Source organism: Neovison vison, chromosome 7, assembly GCF_020171115.1.
Source record: "Neovison vison isolate M4711 chromosome 7, ASM_NN_V1, whole genome shotgun sequence".
NCBI lineage: Eukaryota > Metazoa > Chordata > Mammalia > Carnivora > Mustelidae > Neogale > Neogale vison.
Genome location: NC_058097.1, coordinates 134,917,784 through 134,940,128, shown reverse-complemented (window position 1 = coordinate 134,940,128; position 22,345 = coordinate 134,917,784). Strand labels below are relative to the sequence as shown.

Below are 22,345 nucleotides of genomic sequence, written 5' to 3'. Positions count from 1 at the left end.
GTTTATTCCTGACAAAATTTGTGGTGCTACTTTTCAAAACAGCTTTTAGCTTTAATTTTTTTTTGTTTTTAGCTTTTAGCTTTAATTCAATATATTAAATTCTTATATGAATCAGCTACACATAGAAATTTTTGGTATGCTTAGAATAAAAATTGCATTCACATCTATCCTTGAAAATATAAAGCTACTAAAAACAATAAAGGAAATCATTTATATATTGATATGAAAATCTTCATTATTGAGTCAAAGAAATAAATTTTAAAATTACAGGCATATATATATTTAAAAATTCTTACAAAACTGGGACGCCTGGGTGGCTTAGTTGGTTAAGCCGCTGCCCTCGGCTCATGTCATGATTCCAGGGTCCTGGGATCAAGTCCCACATCGGGCTCCCTGCTCAGCGGGAGCCTGCTTCTCCGTCTGCCTCTGCCTGCCACTTTGTCTGCCTGTACTCACTCTGACAAATAAATAAATAAAATCTTTAAAAAAAATAAAAATAAAAATAAAAAATAAAAATTCTTACAAAACTAAAATAAAAAAGCAGAATACTCAATAGAAAATAGCTTCTTAGTTTTGAAGAAAAACCACATTTGTCACATTTAAGCAAAATGCAATATTTTTCTGTTAATTTTTATTGCTAAGTGAAACTTGCTTGTTTTAAGATATTAAGATATATATAGATAGATAGAGCTATCTATCTATCTATATATATATACATATATACATATAAAATAAGAAGTTCAAGAAAATCCTCTACGCCCCTCTCCCAGCCTTCACCATACCACCCTCCGCAGGTAAATACTCTAAACATTTCGGTACTAATCCTATCCAGACATTTTTCTATGCACACACACAAAATACTTCAAGAAACTCAAAATGAGATCATGCTATGCCTTATTTTTTTTTTTAAAGAAAGGTTTTAATTTGCTGTACACAGACACACAGAAAAGTACAGAAGTCACCATCGGACAGCTTCAAGATGCTGAAATGACCGTTGTTTGCACTTTTGAGAACCCCCGAAGCTGATTGGTTCGGAGTGAGCTAGAACTACTTTGGGGCGGAGAAACTCGAGTCCCGGCAGGAAGCGCCTTCCAGCCCTCAGTAGCGGATCAGCGCGGCGAGGGTGGGAGGACGCCTGGGTCCCGCCGCCACGCTGCAGAGGGGCCGCAGCAGAGGCGCAGGACCCGGGGCGGGGGGTGGGGGGCGCCGGGCGCGCCGAGATGTGGAATCCCCTGCACGAAGCCGACTCGACCTTTGTCGCTTGGCGCCGCCCGCGCTGGCTGTGCGTCGGGGCGCTGGTGCTGGCCGCCGGGCTCCTGATCGTCGGCTTCCTTTTCGGTAGGGGCGCGCTGACTGGCGCACGCCGGCGCCTACCCCGCGGGCCCGCGGTTCCCGGGACTCAGGGGCCGCTGTCGAGTGCGGTCCTGTAGCGTGTTTCCCCCGGGGACCGTGGTTTGGTTTGCGGGAAGGTGGGGACCGGGCCCCCACGGATTAGTTGGGGGAGGTCACTGGAGACGGGGCACAGTGGGGTTCAGGACAGGCTATGGTTACCCGGAGTAAGGAGTGGAACGCAGAGACCCTGAAACTGGACTTCATTCAGCCGGTGCCACCCCCTCGAGCTCTTTGAGAAACTGGTGCGTGTTAGGACGACCCGGGGAGTTGAACCAGGCCGCCCAGGGAGCTTTGCCGGAAGGACTCTCACCTGTTTGGGGTCTTCGGTCATCGGATACCTGGGCTGCTTCATGTATGCAGTGGTTATACATAGGGCATTGTTGCACGGAGGCTCTTTTCTCTCCTCATTCTTTTGTCCTTGGCAGTCAGATAATTAGAGGAACGTTTGGAAACGGGCTATGATTTTTCAGCGCCCCGAACACATCTTTACCGGTAGGTCTTTTGCGTTGCTCTGTGCACTGATTGGCACACTTAACCCGACTCCGTAAAGAACCAAGGACAACACAGAAAAGCTCAGACTCTTAGATTTTAATTTTGCCTCAGCTACTTCTCTGTGGCTCTGAACAATTTACTGAGTCTCTCCTGGCCTCAGTTTTCAAATTTTTAAGATGAGGAAATCTCTGTAATATATTCGGAGTGGTAAATGAAACAGCACTTAAAGCTCCCAGCACGGTGTTGGGGTGTCGTCATTTTATTCCTTCTCGATGAGGGGATGTGTCTAACTGGACGCTAGCCCACAGGACCAGTAGTTCGTCCCTGTCCTGAATTCACTGCCCAGTGGATGACACAGAAAAAGTTCTTTACTAATTGTTAATTTTTTCCTAGGATTCTCTGCTTTCCTCTCCCCCACAAGCATCCCACCTCTTCATTTTGCTCATTTTTCAGCTCTGGATTAAAGCATTTCATCCTCAGTGTGCTTTTCCCTGATCCCAGTCGAATCCAAGTCCTTTTGTTTTATGTAGGGGTAGAACTGTATTTCCATTTGCTGCCACCCCTTTGTTTCAGTATGCAAGTGTGTGTGTGTGTGTGTGCGTGTGTATGCATGTATATGATTAATAACTGGAAAGTTCCACGAAAGCTGGATGGGTGATTTTGATAACTATTTTATGCCCAGATTGTGTCATTTCTCTAAATAAAGCCTATAAAGATGCCTCATTTCCCCCAGATTAAAAGCCAGCTACCAGAGCTAACCAACCACTCTACATGATCTGGCTACCTGTTCCCTCTGGCCTCTGTGTGCACTGGGCATCGTGCAGAGCCATTGGGTAGATTGTAGTTTTCTTTTAGCTTTCTGAAGTTCAAAGTCTCAAGCTGCTTCAACTGGAAACACAGAAAGAATCTCAATACATTTTGCTTTAGTTTCGAAACAGAACAATAATTTATGTGCTTGAAATAGATTCATCATTAATTCATTATCAGCACTTACTAAATGCTCATTATGAGTCACCAGAGGAACAGTCACTTGGGATAGAAGCTCTCAGGAGAAGATAGGTAGATCTCCTTTTGGCTGTAACCTTTAAGAGATCTTGTTTATCCCCATTAGTTGAAACATATTTAATTTAGTCGTCTTAGAAAATATTTTGTTTTTTTAGAATCACAGCAATACCTGTTGTTGAAATTGAATTTAAAAATATGTTGTGACTGATCTGTATTTGAAAAGTGTTTCCATGATTCCTTTTTCCCCCAGTGGAAGAGCAAGAGAAATTAAATGTAAGAGAATCTCAGTTACTACTGGAGGTCATTGATACTTTGTGTTTCATGCATGACAAATATAATAATAAGGGAAAATAGGTCCTGTTTGTGAGCTCATGTCTCATTCTTATCTTTGTATATATTTTACAGGTCGGTTTATAAGATCCTCTAATGAACCTACTAACATTGTCCCACAGCGTAATGTGAAGAAAGCATTTTTGGATGAATTGAAAGCTGAGAACATCAAGAGGTTCTTATAGTAAGCATATACTTGAGAGGTTATATGGGTAATTTGTTATTTTGTTCAGAAAATTTTTCAATATTTCACATACAGGAACTGACTTTTAAAAAAAGTTTTATTTGTTGAAAACCTTGTTTCATATTTCCTCTAGACAGGATTAGCTAAACTGTATCACTAGAGAAAATTTTGGACAGGAGTCATTAAACTCTCTGTAAAGGACCAGCCCTTGTAGGCCAGCCGATCTCTATCACAACTACTCTGCTCTGCTATAGCACAGAAGAGGCCAGAGAAAATACATGAACCTACGAGAGTGGCAGTTGCAATAATTTAATTATTTATGGGCACTGAAATTTGAATGTCGTATGTGTCACAGAATATTCTTCTCTTTTTTAAGCTATTCAAAATATAGTAACCATTTTCAGCTTGTAGACCATAAAAAAACAAGGAAGTGGGCTGGACCCAGTCAGAGGAACAGAATTTGCTGACTCTTGTTTTAGAAGAAATTCTATTTTAGTCAAAAGAATAAACTTGGCCTTTGGACTCAGATATACTTGAACTTAAATTCCATCTTTGCCCATTGACAGTCAAGTCACTTGGAGTGAATACTTAACCTTCCTAAGCTCTCATTTCCACTTCTAAAAAATGATGACCATGATACCGATGTGATGAAGATGAATTAGAGAGTGTATACGTAACATGGTTTGAAAACTAGCTCCCTCTTTCCGAAATAGCTGTCTGTAGTGTAGAGCAAAAGATGTAAATGAGTAAATTTTAAAGAGTATTTGCAAAGCAACTAAAAATAAAACACTTGTGTGGAATGACTGTATATAACTGATTAGAATACTTAGCCTTTTCAAAGTAAAATACTTGGAGTTCCTGATGGTGATTGAAGGATTCCTTAGTGAATACAAGTTACAATTTTATATAAAAGACAGTTTATATACACACACATATATATGCACAAAAAATGCATAGATGTGCACATACATGATCATATAAACACAGATGTCTGTTTTATTTTTTAGTTTCTTTTTTTTTTTTTTTTAAGATTTTCTTTATCTGTTTGAGAGAGAAAGCACAAGCAGGGAGAACAGCAGAGGGAGAGGGAGAAGCAGGCTCCCCAGTAAGCAGAGATCTGGATGTAGGCCCCATCCCAGGACCCCAGGATCATGACCTGAACTGAAGGCAGATACTTAATGGAGCTACCCAGGTGTTTCCTATTACAATAGAATTAAAACTATGAATAAAAATGTGCTAGGGCAACTTCCAGGTCTTTGGAAGGGCCATTTCAACTGAGAGACCCAGACGCTTAAATTTTGTGGAAACCCCTCCTCTGCCTCTTGGAGTTATTTCGCTATAATTATGTTTAATAGATAAAATAAAAGTGGAGTTCTGGCAAGATATAATGTTCACTCCTAGACAGAGCTACTGTACCCTGCTTCCTTTCCTAATCGGGGAAATGGACTGACCGGCAAGGAAGAAACATGAATGCTTTCACTTATCTTTCTAGACCCTGAGTAAAATGAAAGCAGTTAGTTTCTTGCTTATTCTCCATGACCCCAACCAAACTCCTCTAACTGTTTAGAGCTCAAGCATTTTTACAACTAGCACAAAAGAAAGAAATTATGAGAACCCAGTTCATACCTCCAAGTGATGTAGGAAAGACGATGTTAGGGTTTGAACCTGACAGCCAGGAAAGAATTCTTGAGATGTCTTGGGTGCAAAAAGGTGATTTTATTTTTTTTTTTATTTTATTTTTTTAAAGATTTTTATTTATTTGACAGACAGATCACATCACAAGTAGGCAGAGAGAAAGAGGAGGAGGAGGCAGGCTCCCTGCTGAGCAGAGAGCCCGATGTGAGGCTTGATCCAGGACCCTGGGATCATGACCTGAGCCGAAGGCAGAGGCTTTAACCACTGAGCCACCCAGGTGCCTCAAAAGGTGATTTTATTAAAGCACAGGGACAAGACCTGTGGGTAGAAAGAGCTGCACCAGGGTCATGAGGAGTGGCCCATTATACACTTTCAAGTTGGGATAGGGTTAGGGATAGTATAAGTCTCAAAGGAATTGGGAAGCAAGGTTTCCAGGACCTTGAGGGGGCTAGCTGGTGTTGGGAAAATGTCAGTTATTACCATCTAATAAAACCTTAGTCATGAGACCCTTCAGATGTATATCAGTGAGTCATATGCTTTGAGGATGATTGCCAACATGTATCTTGGGGTAGTTAGAGATAAAGGAAGTTTCCAAAGGAATTTTCACACATTAAAGAAGACTACAGGATCCTGACTGGGGGCAGGAGGGGTGGTTCAGGCTAGGAGTGCCTTTTGCCCTTAGCAAAATATTAACATTGAGGCAGCTGGATCCCTAGAGGAATGTCACTCCACCTGTTTCAAGGAAGTATCAGTGGGCTCTAGGTAGTAAGGAAATTTAATAATTTTTCATCTGCTTTTGTTTCCCACATGACAAGGACCACAGAATTACCGGAAACTTCCTGGACTCTCCAGATTTCCCATTTGCCACTCAACCATCAGAGAGCTTTCAATCTAATTCTACCAATAGGCCAGGGGTTGGTAAAGCCTCAGATCTGCCATCTTATCCTCCTTTGCTCTGTAAAGATCCTCTCTACTTCCAAGTTGTCTGCCTCTCCGTTGTAGCTGGATGGATCCCAGCCTCCCTCAGATACAGGGTTGTCCTCTTTCTCTTCTGTTTTGAAAACACCTGGTTGAATTCTCAGCTCTGTTCACTACTTTGCACCTCTTTAGGGAAATTTTCCTTCCCTTCTACCAGGTTCCTAAAAATAAGATTATTTTGGAAAACTGTTTTAGACCTCTGGGCTCAGAATTTCCGTTACACGCCTTTGAGTGCTTTTACTAGCTGCCTTCCAGACATCTAGGTCCTGCAAGCCCTTTCCATCATTTGTAAACCAGACACAATGTATTAAAACAGGAGTACTAACAGGTCTCTTTATTAATTGAGATATTGTAATGATACATGGCACTTTTCTAGCCAGACAGAGCCCATTTTTAAATACAAGTTGTTGGCTATTTGGGATGATCTGTAAATTATTATTTTTTAAGAAAACTTGATATTTTAGTAGAATCAACAAATTACTTGCAACACACTTCATAATTGATTAAAACAAGAAAAATTATAATGTGCAGTTTAAGTTACCTAACTGAGCTACAGAGCTTTGGAAAGTAGTGAGGTAGCAATATTTTCCGCAGGTATAGATGAGAAACTGAAGATTTAGCCAGGATTACAGAGATTAGTTGCAAAACCTCTACTATACCATTTACAGGATTGTATGAGTTTGTTTATCATTGGAAATGAATTTTTCTCCTACTCTTCATTAGGATCAGCTTTGCTCCAAATGTATGGGTTCCAGCCCTGATTGTAGCACTGTGTTGTATCCTCATTGGTAATTACAAAAGTGTTACGAGGAATTTCACTCATCGTGGCCGGGTCTGATAATCAATTCCTCCCTCCCTCCCTCACTCCCTTCCTTCCTTCCTTTCTTTTTTGGTGGTAGGGAGAACAGTTTCAAGAGACCCTATTGGCAACTGTTATTTTTTCTTCTTCCTATTTTTTTTTTTTTTTAAGTAAACTCTACTCCTAACATAGGGCTCAAACTCAACAACCCCGAGATCAAGAGGCACATGCTCTACCAAACTGAGCCAGCCAGGTGCCCTATTTCTTACATGTAGGGACAGTGATCACTCTGACTTGAAGAAATACGCATAATCTGCCTCTACTTGAGTTATGTTACAGTTTGTGATCTGTGTAATATAGAAAAAAAATAACTTGTTGGCTCTTTTTCTGTTATCTCTTCAGGTATACATTGAAAAGATACAAAGACAGCTCAACTGCCTCTTAGAATTGTGTTATTTTTGTAACTACCTTTTGTGAATACACTTTCAAAATTTTGTGTCTGTTGTGGTAAGGGAGCAAGAATGTCTTGTTCCTTCAAGGTCCTACCAGAAGGACTAAATTGGCACAAGAGAGATTGACGGGAGAAAATCAGATTTAATAGTGTATGTGTGGGGAATCCATATAGACATGGGAATTCCAAAGACAGGTAAAATGAGGTATATCAAAGGAATGCACTTTGTAGGGTGATAAGAAAATCAGATGTTTGGTAATTAGATATTTGCCCTGCCATACAGATGGATTACTCAGATAAAATTGATCTCTGCTAATAATCCTTATTTTGAGAAAGATCACCAATTTAGTCTTCTGTGTTGTGAAGGCAGTGGCAAAAGTTTCTTTTGAGACTATAAGGGTTTTGATGACCTTAAGCTCAGAAGAATGTTCATGCCGAAGTGGCCCATCTTGGGGCAGCCCACTTTTGACCCCTATAGTGTTATTTTTTGAATGAACGTTTTTTGAATAAGGATTTTAATACTATCTTTGTAAATACAGTTTAAATTATTTTAATAGAATTATAAAAATCACAAGAACTCCATTTTTTTAAAAATTGAGAGTTATTCTTCTGGGCAGTTGATTTTCCAAGTCAAAAATTAAGATAAATTTACAGTAAAAGTAAACATTTGAAAATGGAATTATCATAGTCATGTTGCCTATTTGTTAGTTTAAAAAAAAACCCTATAAGGATAGACATGTGTTGGTTTTAGAAAAAAAAAAAAACCCTACATATTCAAAAGCAGAAGTGTGTGAAGATCTAGAAATAAATGTCTTTTTATGATACATGATGGCATGTGGATTTTTTTTTTCTTTAAGTGGGTTAAGATGAAAATACCAATGAGCTGAATCTTCAGGGAAACAACACATTTCCAGAAGAGAAAGAAATTTAAACAACAAAGGCATTAGTATCCAGATATACTAAATGGGAAAGTAATATAATATTTTTATATTATATTTGGTAGCTTAAATTCTGCCCACATAACTTATTCATTAGAGACATTCCTGGTCAGTCTTATTATCATAATTGATTTTTAAGTGTATTACTATGCACAATCAATGGAGTACAAGAGATTCAGTCTGAGCTTCTCAAAATATGTTTAGATTTTTCCTTAATGAAGATACTTTATAAAGGTTGCTAATCAAAAAGTTTCTCACTTGCCCATAACTTGAAGTATTTAAAAATAAATGTATTTATCAATCATTCTTGGCATGTCACACCTTGGCATTTTGTATGAAAATATCTTTTACCTTCTAAATCTATTTCACGTAGTGAAACAAGTAATTCCATGAAAGTTCTAAGATGTATGAGCCTTAAGAAAAGAAGAGGACACTTTCTTCATCTACTATATAGGGACACCCATCGGACTGCACATAACAATTTTCTACAAAGATCAGTTTCTCCAATTTTGCTCTTGAATAAGTACAAATTAGAGCATGAAAACTTCAAAATATGCTTTGATAATCTCTTTGATGCGATAATAGTACGACTTTGCCTTTTTAACACACCACATTTCAAAGCACCTTTTAAACGTCAATCTGCCTTCCTTGGTTGTTCATTTGGGATAAAGGCTGACTAAACATTAATTTCTAACCACTTTCAATTTTTGTTCACCAGTAATTTTACACGGCTGCCACATTTAGCAGGAACAGAACAAAACTTTCAGCTTGCAAAGCAAATTCAATCCCAGTGGAAAGAATTTGGCCTGGATTCTGTTGAGTTGGCCCATTACGATGTCCTGTTGTCCTATCCAAATAAGACTCATCCCAACTACATCTCAATAATTGATGAAGACGGAAATGAGGTAAAACAAAGAAATAAGAAACCATCCTCATCTCTATTATTTTTAAACAGCTTTTATGAGAGTATGCCCTCATACCATCTCTAAGTATTGATAGAAATCAAATTATTGAAACTTGGGAATGTTGTCTTTAGTATCTCATAGCCATTGTCAATTCCTTTCCTATGATGTTTGAATTTGGATTGATGTTGGAAAAAATTAATGCTTGATGACAGTTGTATATTCTCTTTTTTAGTATTGCGTGCTGATATAGAATATGATATATTAGTACTTCCGGGCAAATGAAATAGACACAATTTTTTATAGGTTTGGACTATAATAGATACTGTCTAAGTGTGGGGGTGTGAGGAAACTCAAGACACCTGGTGTATAGTTTGAGTCTGCAGCTTTTTATTTGTACTCAGTGACATGACTTATAGGATCATGTGTTCAGCTCTGTGCCCAGAACTTGGATGTGGGCATTTGAAGGCAGAAGAGAGTTTGGAGAGAATGTCTATAGAATGATTATCTAAAGAATTTATAATCTTGTTTGCGAGTTAGGGTATATACTTGAGAAAGAAAAGATAATACAAGTAATTGAGGTATTTCTTAGTATGATATGTATTCAGTATGAAAGCTGGTAAAGTTAAACTCTTTTGCATACCCCTGTTTATCATACCTTAGTTTTAGAGCTGTTGTATCTTAACTGAAATAGCCCCTTTCAATCTAGATAGTTTCCTTCTGTCCTTTTGTTAGTTGGGCCTTCTCAATTGTATATTGCTTGAAATATGTCCAGCTTGATCAGTGACCTGAAAATGTCATGTGATTTAAATATATATAAATTTAAAAAAATTTTTCCCTAGTATGTCGATCACCTTCTATCAACTAATGAATCAGTCTTTTAATGGCAAATATGCTGTTACATTTTCCTGTCAGTGATGTAATCCCATGCTTAATTTCCTAATATGATTTAAAACTTTCCATCTTAACTACTATTTAAATTATTGTAGTTAATACTTTATCTTTTTAAAATATTAAACTCTCTCAAAATTTAAAAAGTATTTTTTAAAAAGTTATATGGAATATCAGTATACCACATATGGTCCCATAACATTTGTTAAATAAGTGGGGAGATATCTATATAATTAAGTACTAAGCAGTTTATAAAAGTATGTTTAGGAAAGTTATTTAATGATGAAATAAGAGATAGATAATGTTAAATAAATATACGTGTGTGTGTGTGTGTGTGTGTATTTTTTTTTTTCTTTGTCTTGATCTGTCAGATTTGGGGATGATCTATATACAATGAGAAAAATAACAAACTTGCACTTCTTTTTTCCTTCTTTCACCTCCCAGTTTTTACTGTGACTTTGCTTTTATTATTCCATTTCATTGTCTGTTTGGCCGTTATTGGCATATATTAAATTCTTCAACCTTGTCACATAATATAAAGGTATCATGTAGAAACATCATTCTGGAGATTTTCTGCAATGGTGTTAGCTGTCTCTTGGCTTCCTTGTCCAGTTTCTGTTGGGATGGGGAGTGTTTTCCCTACACATACAACAATCAATTCTCAGACACCAGTTGGGTGCCCTATAATTCAACTCAATTCTGACGCTATTTACGTGGTGATAGTGTCAGATTTCATAGGTAAGAGTTCAGTCTCATAAGACTGCCCCTCCCCCACCCATTCAGATTCCAGTTGCAAGCCCAGCCTGTGTTTCTGACCTACCATCTATAGACTGGAGGTTCCAGTGACCCCATCCAACACAGAATGCCAGTTGAAAGTCCAGGTTGTTAACAGTACTTCTGACAGATGGGCAGAAATCAGAGGTTCCTATGATCTCCTTCTCAGGTTTGATTAATTTGCTAGAGTAAATTAACATTTGCAAAAATATTTTACATTCAGATTACTGATTTATTAAAAGGATGGTAAATGATACAAATCAATACCAGATGAAGGATGCATAGGGTAAAGTATGTGGGAAAGAGCAGAGAGCTTCCATGTCCTCTCTAGGAGCCCCAGTCCCTGGACATCTCCATGTGTTCACCAACCCAGAATCTCTTAACCCTGTCCTTTGGGTTTTTACGAAGGCTTCATTACATAGGTGTGATGATTAAATTTTGACTATTGGTGATTGATTCAACTTCCAGCTCCATCTCTCCTCCTGGTTGGGAGTTTGGCAGTGGGACTGAAAGTTCCAGCCCTGTCATCACTAAGCTGGTTCTCCTGGCTACCAGCTTCCATCCTTAAGAGGTATCCAAAAGTTAAGTCGTTAACATAACAATAGACAGCTTTGTTGCTTTCATCAGGAAATTCCTTTTAGGAGGTTTTAGGAGCTCAGTGCCAGACAAGGATGAAGATCAAATATACATTTGTTATAAATCACAATATCACACTGCCTAAAGCTTCCTATCATTAGTTCCTATAAAGCTATATCATTAGTTCATTTTCCTTTTTTATTTTCATTCAAAGTACATCTGAACATAAAGATGCTTCCTCCCTCATTCTCCTTTTCCTGAAGCAAGCACTATTCAACTGTTGACACAAAATGAACAAACCTTTTAAATTTTAAAGGAATGGCAAAAGAGTTTTATTTGAACCCAAGTTAAGACAGCTGCCCAGGATACACGATTTCCACGTAAGAAAAAGGAGCATTAGTGGGGGAAGGAAAAGTAAAATTCACATAATAGGAGAGTAAAAGTGACTTAAATGCTGTGTATCAGTAATTAGAAAAATATTTAAAGGAAAAAATCTGATTAAAAACATAGTGTGTCAGACTAAGTAAAATCAGCTATGTACTATTTTTTTTTTAAAGATTTTTATTTATTTATTTGACAGAGAGAGAGATCACAAGTAGGCAGAGAGGCAGGCAGAGAGAGAGAGAGGGAAGCAGGCCCCCTGCTGAGCAGAGAGCCCGATGCGGGACTCGATCACGACCCGAGCTGAAGGCAGCGGCTTAATGCACTGAGCCACCCAGGCACCCAGCTATGTACTATTTTATAAGGAGTGACTTGAACATACATAACAAGTTTGAAAGAAACAAAACTGAAAAAGAAACACCAAGTAGATATTGACTTAAAAAAATGGCTTTATCTTATAAAGTAAGTTTTAGGGCAAAGTGAAAAACCTTATTAAGAGATAAAGAGGGTCACTACCTAAGTGTTTCATTTCACCAACAATTCTAAATTTCTTCTTATCTGTTGAAGGAAAAGTTACAACAGGCCCCAGATGGAGTTACTTGTACTGAGCCCCCCTCAGCAAACCAAGACTTAATGCAGTTTCAGCCTCTCCCAGGAATGTGACCTTTCACTAGTCAATCTGGAATTACCCGGTCAGCACTGATGAGGTAATCCACCCAAATAGTCCCTTTTGTCCCCTAAAGGACAAAGTCAATAAGGAAAAATATAAGAAAAGCCTAAATAAACCTAAATAAATAAGGAGTGAAAAAAGAGTCATCTCTAGAGATGCCACACAAATAAGAAAGATAAGAAGAGATAATGCTAGAAAGATGTGTGCCAGTAATTCATAGCTGAGATGAAATGGAAAAAAAAAATGAAAATTGACACAAGTATGCATTATTAAAAATCCAAATAACTTGAAAGAAATTAAATCAGTTCTTCAAAAATTCCTACAACACAGGGCATCAAGACCAGGTGGTTTTCCTTTAAGTTTGAAAGATTAAAAGATCATTTAAATATACTAAAACCTACTTCAAAGAATGTTAAAAATGTACTCATTTCATAAGGCAAGTATAATCTAGAAATGATAACCCAACAAGCAAATTGCAAAAATACAGGACAAATGTGTAATATATACATATAAGTAATATAATTATCATTATGAAAAAGAAAAGTTACATACTTATCTCAAAAAAATCCCCCCCCCAAAAAAGCGTTGAAGAAATGGAAGTTGAATTCATGATAAAAACGCTTAGTAAACTTGGAAAGGAAGTTAATTTACATCACCTGAGAAACATCATAGCAACTATCAAAATTAATTGTGAGACATTAAAAAAATTCCCTTCGAGTTTGGATTATCTGTCACTACTTTTCAACATGGTACACGGCCCTGGTCCCAGGCATGGGTACGAACAGTGATGGGAGACCGGGAGTGAACCTGACGTTATGTTATCCCAACAAGAGACCAAATATCTACCTTTCCTGAGGCCCACAGATCCTAACATGAAACCCTAGCAACCGCTACCCTTCAAAAATCCCCACATCCTCCATATAGCCCGTAATTCTTCTGTGACCCACATAAGGTACGAAACTCATCCGAATCATTGAAAAAGATTATAAAGAAACTGTAATAAAGTACAATACAAATCCATCTAGAAACAAGTTCTTGCATCAGCACGTCTTTCAGCCAAGGGAGTACTCAAGTTGGTCTCACTCAATTTGCTGATATGGTAATCTTCGATTTTACAGCTTCTCTGTACGAGGAGATTTTAGAGCAAGTTTATAAGTTATTCTAACAAGTAGGAGAAATTTGTAAGATCAAGGAAACAACTTTTATTAGAGGAACTTTATCAAAGGTAGACTATATACCAGAAAGCATCGCTCACTTTCCAGAATTCACTAATATTAGCCTCAAATTATGTATTCTGAATATAACTAAAACAACTTAGTTTACAAAATTCTGTTTACCTTTTGTGACATTAAAAAAAGGCAGTGCACAGTTCAATCTATATCATGCGTTATCTCTACATGAACAAAGATAAGATAATGTGTCTATATATATTTGAAATATTTCTGGTAGCATCTATAGAACACTAGTCATATTTGTTGCCAGTGGAAAGAGGAACTTGTGTGTGTTCTGCAGGAGAGTAGAAGTTTACAGTTTACCACAGAACTCAGCTCTGAATAGTCACAGTAATTAAATTACATTGGGAGATGGTGATAATACAAAAGCATTCACAGGTGGGACAGAGGGACAAAAACAGTTGAACTGTCACAATGTCCATAGATAATGCCTAAATCTGAAATACAGCATGTTATTTAAAGAAATAGAGGGGCACCTGCATGGCTCAGTGGGTTAAAGCCTCTGCCTTCGGTTCAGGTCGTGAGCCCAGGGTCCTGGGACAAGCCACATCGGAGTCTCTGCTCAGCAGGGAGCCTGCTTGCCTTCCTCTCTCTCTCTCTGCCTGCCTCTCTGCCTACTTGTTATCTCTGTCTGTCAAATAAATAAATAAAATCTTTTTTAAAAAAATAAAGAAATAGAAATAAATATTCCCCAAATCAACTCCTGGTTGTGATAAAAGAAAGGAAGTGTTCAACTTCTTATGTTTGTGGGCTCTGCTCCCGGGCTCCCAGAGAAGCTATACTGGAACGTTTACCGAGGTCAAAATGACTCAGCAAAACCTTGAAGTATGTATGGGACTCAGTCAATATTTCTACAATACAGACATTTTAGAATACTTTCACTTTGGTCATACCCTATCCGTTTATGCCCATAATTCTAATTCAATCTTGATCTTGTCAACTTGAATAATACTTGTTTTCATTATTATGTACAGTACATATTTATTCATTTTTCCCACATGATCAGGATACCTTCCTTATCAGTCTTTCTTGAATCATCTTTGAGCTTCTTTTAGAGGCTTTATTTGTTTTGTTCAATGATATCCTTTAGAGATTTTTTTTAAAGTTTCGCTCCAAGCTGTTAATTTTTGGTAGGAAATGTGTCTTTCATTTCCTTTTTTTAAGTCTTTTGGAGGGGGGGGACGGGAGGTACATGCACGAGGGGAGGGGCAAAGAGAAGAAGAGAGAGAATCTTTTTTTTTTTTTTTTTTTGAGAATCTTAAGCAGGTCCACACCCAGTTTGCAGTCCAGCATGGGGCTCAATGTCAACATGCTGAGATCATGACCCAATCCGAAATCAGGAGTCAGATGCTTAATCGACTGAGCAGACACCCAGGCATCCCCATTTCATTTTCCAAAGGAAGGAGGTTTTTGTGGGACCTAGATTTGTAGTTTGGCAGTTACTGACCCTTCACACATGGAGAGTATATTTGACAGCTTTATGGCATCCATTAATGTTGTTGAGAAGTGAGTGGCAGTCTATTATTCTGTTTAGGGTTCTTCTATAATCTCTTTTGTAACTTTGAACATTAAGTAGTATATTGAATATCATACTTTTACTGTGACCGGTCTGGAGGTAGATTAGTTTTTTATTAGCTTGGCCAGGATTCACTGGACCAACTGAATCTTAAGAGTTCATAATTTTATCAGTTTGGAAAATTCTTAATCATTGTATATTCAAATTTAACTCCTTTATATCCTTTCTATTTTCTTCTATCTCTTTTATAGAAAGATTGACTGATTGATTGATTGATTTTTAGAGGTGGGGGCGTAGGGAGAGAGAATCCCATGCAGACTCCATGCTGAGTGCAGAGCCCAACGTGGGGCCCAGTCTCACAACCCTGAGACCACAAGCTGAGCTGAAACCAAGAATCAGATGCCCAACCAACTGCACCACCCAGGCACCCCTCTCTTCAGTTTATAAGCCCTCATATGTACTAACCTTAACCCTAAAGGGTGTTCTTTGGCAACCTAGCTTTATGCAGGGGTATCTTATTATATTCCATTATCTGGACCATCTCAGAATTTCTGTTTTGGCTCTCATGGGTCCAACGAAGGCAAAGGCAGGCTTTAGTGCAATCTATTGAGATTCCTGCTTTCACACCCCATTTTTTTGGCTTCTGAGATTCCCTACTTTTTTTTCCCTTCCAATTTGATGATACACTTAAAAAGATAATATTTTATATATAGTTCAGCATCTTTAGTTCTTTTCAGTGTGAATGTTGTTCAGTGTATCTAGATACTATTTGATATGGATTCCACCCCCATATGTAAGTTTTTTTTTTTATTGAAGCGAATTTGGTATTTAATTTGTTGTAAAATAATATCTTAGCAATGTTATAAGGGTTTAAGATTACAGTATAATGCTGCTTTTTATTTGGGTGTTAAAATTTCCCTCCTAAGTCAAACCTGGTGCTCTGTAGATGCTCTCTGTAGGGTCTGTAGTTTATTCTTCTAGCACAGTGCTGGGGATTTGATATGTATTTTCAAAATACAAAATACAAAACCCTTTATTGGCAGCAACGATAAAGTACATTTTTCCTTGTTTGTTTGTAGTAGTCAAACTTTACCTGACTCAGTTTCGACTAGTTTATTTTTACTTTTCCAGATTTTCAACTCGTCATTGTTTGAACCACTTCCTCCAGGATATGAAAATGTTTCAGATGTTGTGCCACCTTTTAATGCCTTCTCTCCCCAGGGGATGCCAGAGGTAACAATGCAATACAATAATATACAAATAACAGACAGAACCCCCTCATACATGCAGGAAACAATTAAAGAATGATAAGGAGATTTTGACATAATTCAAATTTACCCCCTTTTCATAGGACATTAAAATTTCTTAATAAGAAAAAGCACCATTTATTGCTTTGTTGACAGTTTTTAAAGGTAAAATCTACTGCAGTGAGATGCAGAAATCCAAAACGTACATTTACTGACTTTTGATAAATGCATGTACCTGTGTAATCCAGACCCCTTAACACACACAATATTACCATCACCTCAGAAAATACCTTTATGCCCTTTCTCAGTCAGTATCACACCCCTGACCCCCTGCCAGGCAGTCATTCTAATTGTTTTTGCCACATTGATTACTTTTGCCTATTTAAAAATCCGTATTGATGGAATCATACAGCATGTAATCATTTGTGTCCAGTTAATTTCACTAAATTAGGGTCTATGAGATTCACGTGTTTTAGCTTTTAATTCATTCCTTTTTATTGCTAAGTAATTTCCATTGTATGAAAACACTGCCTTAATTACTACTGTTACATAGCACTGATTAAGTTTTAAAGAACTTGAATAATAGTATTGTTGCCATTTTCAAATGAAGAGCATGAATGTCCATTCTAGAAAATTCTGTTTGGTCTACTCAGTTAAGCAGTGTGCATAACTATCATCTGAAATTCTGTAGTCAACCCCCAGATTCCTGTGAGGTACATTTGTTTTTTACAAGGAAGCTAAATTGAAAGAGTTCACTATAATTATTACTATCTTTTTAAAAGTTGTCTCTCCTATTATAATATTTGACAGTAAGTAAATTCAATTTTGAATGTATTGGGTTAAAGTGCCCGGGATATAGTCAAAAGAAATTGCTAATTGACAGTTGGGTATATTGAAGTATCACTTAATGGAAGGCTTTTATTAGTCAATTAGGATTTATTGCAAGAACATAAAAATGATTTAATACCAGGCAGTGTCATATTTTTTAATAAGTAGGAGAGAAGATATTATTTTTTTATTTTCAAATGTATTGGATTTATTAACTCATAATTTAAAAACTCCTGCAAACTTAGAATGAAAGAGTATTTTCCATTGGTTGTATGAAATTTACTTCACATGAATAGTTGGCTTCTTAATGGTATAATATTAGAAAATTTTTTCTAATATTTAGCACATAAATAGAATGCTCGCAATCATAATTATTTCATAGTTGACATGAGATAGGGAATGAGAAATATAACATTTGGAAGTAAAGAGTTATTTTTGGAAGTGAAAATATATATTTTAGATCTCAGGTGTACTGAGGTCACTTAGACTTATTCCAAGCTTAAGGTGCCTTACGATGAGGGAGCAGGAGGCTGGCTGAAGACAGAGCAAGAGCTGGCGCCTTGCACCCCCTCTCCATTCGCTCCCCCTCAGTCATATGTGTGGCATTCCTCAGGCACCCTGACTGCCATAAAATGATAAATAGTTAACTTGCAGAGATCACAATCCTGCAGGGCAGGAATCTGCCTTGCTCTACAGATGTCCTAGAGATCTTCAAACAGGGAGGTTACCTTATCAATACCACAAATTTCCAGAGGCAAATAACTCTCAGTTCCTCAAGCCCTAATGTCTCCCTCCCCATCATAAACAAAACTGGAGGAGGCTGAGGTAGAAGGGAATGTAAATGATAGCAGGATCACAATACCCCACCAAGAATCTCCCAACTATCTTGATGTTAATGGCTGACCTAAAGACAACATTGATCAAGCCACAAGGGCAAGGCCTCCCTCCCGCACCTTGTAGGCCCTCTTTAACATGTGAAAACTCCGTTGAAACCTCCCTTCCCCTCACCTTCCCCCAACCGCAAGGTATATAACATGCCATCCCTCACAACCCGGGGCAGCAGCTCTTCCTGCCTATGGGTCCTGTCCCCGTGCTTTAATAAACCACCATTTTGCACCAAAGATGTCTCAAGAATTCTTTCTTGGTCATCAGCTCCAGACCTCAGCCCACCGAACCTCACCTAGATTCTAGAACTTCATCATTACCATCATGGGCCCATGTATGAACCTTAATTTAATTTCTTTTCATCTCTCATTCTCACTCTCCATCTCCTTCCTCTCCGCCTGCCCAATGTAAGTTGTGTCCTTTGCAGCATATATATATATATATTTTTTGTTTTTCTTTAGAGGAAGAGAGCAGGCTGTGCAGGGTATGGAGAGGGAGAGGGAGAGAGAGAATCTTAGGCAAGCTCCAATCTCGCAAAACTGAGATCATGACCTGAACCGAAATCAAGAGTCAGGCACATAAGTGACGGAGCCACCCAGGCTCATATGAAAACATATGGCCTTATTTTGTGTTTGATGTATTTTAAATTTACGTAAATAGCATGAAACTTTAGGTCTTCCTTGTTCTCTTACTCTTTTCTATCAATGGCCTTTAAAAACTCTGTCTGTGTCGCTTTATGTTAGGGTAGTTCATTACTTTTTACTGTTGCTTATCATTCCATGTTGCATGCACACCACATGGAACTTACCCATTCTCTTTGAGGACAGTGCTGCTTTACTCCGAAATCCTCATCAGCACAGCGTTGCCAGGAATATCCTCATATGTGTCCCTGTCTGGGCTTGCAAGGGTTTCTCTGTTTACAGTAAACCCATTGTGGGATTGCTGTTTTGTAGGAATATTCAGTTTCACAGTGTCCAGGCAGTAGCAGTTAATTGCTTCCACTGACACTAAATGAGTATTTGTGTTTCCTCATATATTTTCATCAACACTTGAAATTCTCTGACTTTATGATTTTTGATATTTCTCTGATTACAAGTGAGGTGGTTCATCTGTAAACATATTTATTTATTAGCTGTTACAGTTTTATTCTGTGCAATGACTAAGTAAGGCCTTCTCTTCTTCCTGTTGAATTTCCAACATTTTTCTGATTAAATTTAAGGGTTTCTTAAAAATTTTCATTATTTATTCCATATTGGTTTTGTTATGCCCCAATAATGGGTCCGCGATTAAAGGAGCGAGACTGATACAAAGCGAAGGTCAAGCAAAGTTTTATTTCGCGCCAAGCATCAAGAATCAAACTGGGCAGCCTGGGCTGCACCTCTTACAGAGAGGGCGACCTCTCCCTGCTTTCCAGACTAACATTTATAGAGCAAAGGCCATGTGGTTGGGCCTGGCCACACACTGGGTGGCTAATTGAATTACAATTCACCCCACAGTAGCCACAGAATCTAGCCCATCACCTTGTAACTAGGAGATAGTATGCGCCCCCACTGATTGGATGTCTCCACCTGGCCTGACCCACCCTTGTATTTGAGCTTTGTTACCTGGGGCTGGTTTCCGGGACTTGTGTTTTAAGTAAGTCCCCTGGGGGAAGGGGAGCAGGGACTGTTTAAGGGTTAAACAACAAGGTTATTGTTTAACCTCAATGGAAGCCTCTGGCTAAAATATAAAAATATAAAATAGGTCCTTACAGTTTAAATATTACAAAACCTTTTTCCAATTTTCCATCCATTTGTTTATGTTATTTAAACTGTCCTTTATTTTTGATATATTTGTTTATTTTTATTTTTCTGTTTTTTAAGACTTTATTTAATTGACAGAAAGAGACAGCGAGAGCCGGAACACAAGCAGAGGGAGTGGGAGAGGAAGCAGACTTCCTCCTGAGCAGGAAGCCTGATGCTGGGCTGGACCCTGGGACCCTGGGATCATGATCTGAGCTGAAGGCAGATGATTAATGACTGAGCCACCCAAGCACCCTTATTTTTTTAAGGATTTTTTTTTTTTTTTTTTAATTTGTGAGATACTGAGAGAGAGCACAAACAGGGGGCAGGCAGAGGGTGAGGGAGAGGCAGACTCTCCGCTGAGCAGAGAGCCCAGACCCAGGACCATCTGAGCCAAAGGCAGATGCTTACCTGACTGAACCAATCAGGCACCCCAAGTTGCCCTTTATTGAAAAGATGCCTTTAATTTTATTATTGCTCAATTGTTCTCCTTATGTTTTTATACTTTGGGTCTTCTTTATTCATTATTTACAGTGATATATCTGTATAATCAGAATATACAAAAAATACTAATACATCATTATTTTAAAATAGCATTAATATTATCAGATTAGAGTTAAGTGCATGTGGACAAGTAGTATATAGTAACAGGAAATATAACAAAAAAAACCTTAATTTAAAAGAGCCATAAGGGCACCTGGGTAGCTTAGTGGGTTAAAGCCTCTGCCTTCGGCTCAAGTCATGATCTCAGGGTCCTGGGATCGAGTCTCGCATCTGGGCTCTCTGCTCAGCAGGGAGCCTGCTTCCTCCTCTCTCTCTCTCTCTCTCTGCCTGCCTCTCTGCCTACTTGTAAAATAAATAAAATATTTTAAAAAATAATAATAAAGAGCCATAAAATGATAAATACACTTTAAAAGTCTTCAATGAGTGTGAAGTAGTTAAAGAGCACTGTAAAATTTATTGAGCAGTGAAAATATTATGTATAAAAAAATGTTTCTAGATGAGAAGGCAGAATGCTATAGGGAGAAAATTATTCCCATATTTGTTGTTTCTTGTGTGTGTTCAAATAGTAGATGAGTTTGCTGGCTAATGGGCTTTACTGGATCACCTATACTTAGCCAGTGCAATGCTAATTCATTTTAAAGTTATATATGTCTGTGCTTAAAATGTTTCACTGCAGGGCACCTGGGTGGCTCAGTCAGGTGAGTGTCTGCCTTCAGCTCAGGTCATGATCCCAGGGTCCTGCATCGGGCTTCTTGCTCAGCGAGGAGCCTGCCTCTCCATCGGCCTGCCTGGCTTGTACTCATTCTCGATCTTTCTCTCTCTCTGACAAATAAATAAATAAAATATTTTTTAAAAACTGAAACTAAACTAAACTAAAAATATAATCTAATCTAGCAGTTCTCAAATGTCAACACGTACCATGATATCAGCACCACCCTCTAACCAACTGAGCTAACCGGCCAACCACTAACACGTACCATGATAGACTGGAAGACTTGTAAAACGCGTTCTAATTCCCACGCCCTTGAGTCTGGATAGGTCTTCATTGTTCATTTCCAAGGAGGCCCCAGGTGACATGGATTCTGAGGGCTTAAGAGCTTTGTTTTGGGAGCCAAAGACCTCGCCTCCCGGTACTGTTTCAATTAACAAGAACAGGAAGATGGAAGCTTGCAAGAAATGGAAAATTCTAGGCTAACAGTGCAAGATTGTATTTATTCCCAGTCATAGAACAATGGTACAGTGTAAACTTTACAAGAAGGTCATTGTCTGAAAACAAAGCCTTTTTCTAACCTACGGTGACGGTGACAGCTTTTATTTGTGAACTGCCCAGAGGACATATCTATCATGCTTGTTTTCATTTTCACAGTGGACTGTCGTTTTTTAAACTAATGTCTCCTCCGATCCCTCATTTGTTTTGTGAGGATTGCAGATTTATCAAAAGACAGCCACCACTTACAGACATTTAAGGAAGGAGTCTCCCCAAAGCTGGTGATATTAAATAGAGATAAATTTCAAGTAGGACACTGACACTAAGACAAAATTCACTGAAACTAAATTGGTTAATTTCTCTATATTCACAGACTAAGAGTGAGCTCCAAGAGAGGGCTAACAATTATAAATGAGGCATACAGTATGGCCATTAATAGTGCATTAATATTGCATTGTCTGAGGAAGAAATATAAGAACTAAAAGTAACCCTTTTACTGAAGCAAAGATTCAAATGTCCTTTTCTCAGTAGACTTTCCTCGTTGAGTTTAAAATTGCATGCACCCAAGTATTAGATTCTATTTAAACTTTGAAATAATTTTCTACAGCACTTACCACTTTTTAATATACTATGTAATTTACCTGTTAGTTATTATTGCTATTATTATCTTATCTTTCTGCATTTCACTTGAATGTAAGTTCCTCCAAGGACAGGGTCATGCTGTATCTTTAGATCGTAGAACATTGC

General features: G+C 38.1%; 1 protein-coding gene across 4 annotated transcripts in view; it reads left to right on the top strand.

The window, feature by feature from the left end:
* Nucleotides 1-1,133: 1,133 nt before the first annotated feature.
* FOLH1B (folate hydrolase 1B) overlaps nucleotides 1,134-22,345 on the top strand; it is a 63,484-nt gene continuing 42,272 nt past the window's right edge. Inside the window, exons 1-4 of one of the 4 annotated variants that reach the window (XM_044258339.1) lie at nucleotides 1,134-1,338; nucleotides 3,295-3,403; nucleotides 8,923-9,109; nucleotides 16,278-16,379. In XM_044258339.1, the coding sequence (XP_044114274.1) occupies nucleotides 1,221-1,338; nucleotides 3,295-3,403; nucleotides 8,923-9,109; nucleotides 16,278-16,379 (516 nt within the window). In that variant the 5' untranslated portion in view covers nucleotides 1,134-1,220. The remainder of the gene's footprint in view (nucleotides 1,339-3,294; nucleotides 3,404-8,922; nucleotides 9,110-16,277; nucleotides 16,380-22,345) is intronic. The other 3 variants (XM_044258340.1, XM_044258337.1, XM_044258338.1) reach the window with 3 other exon arrangements.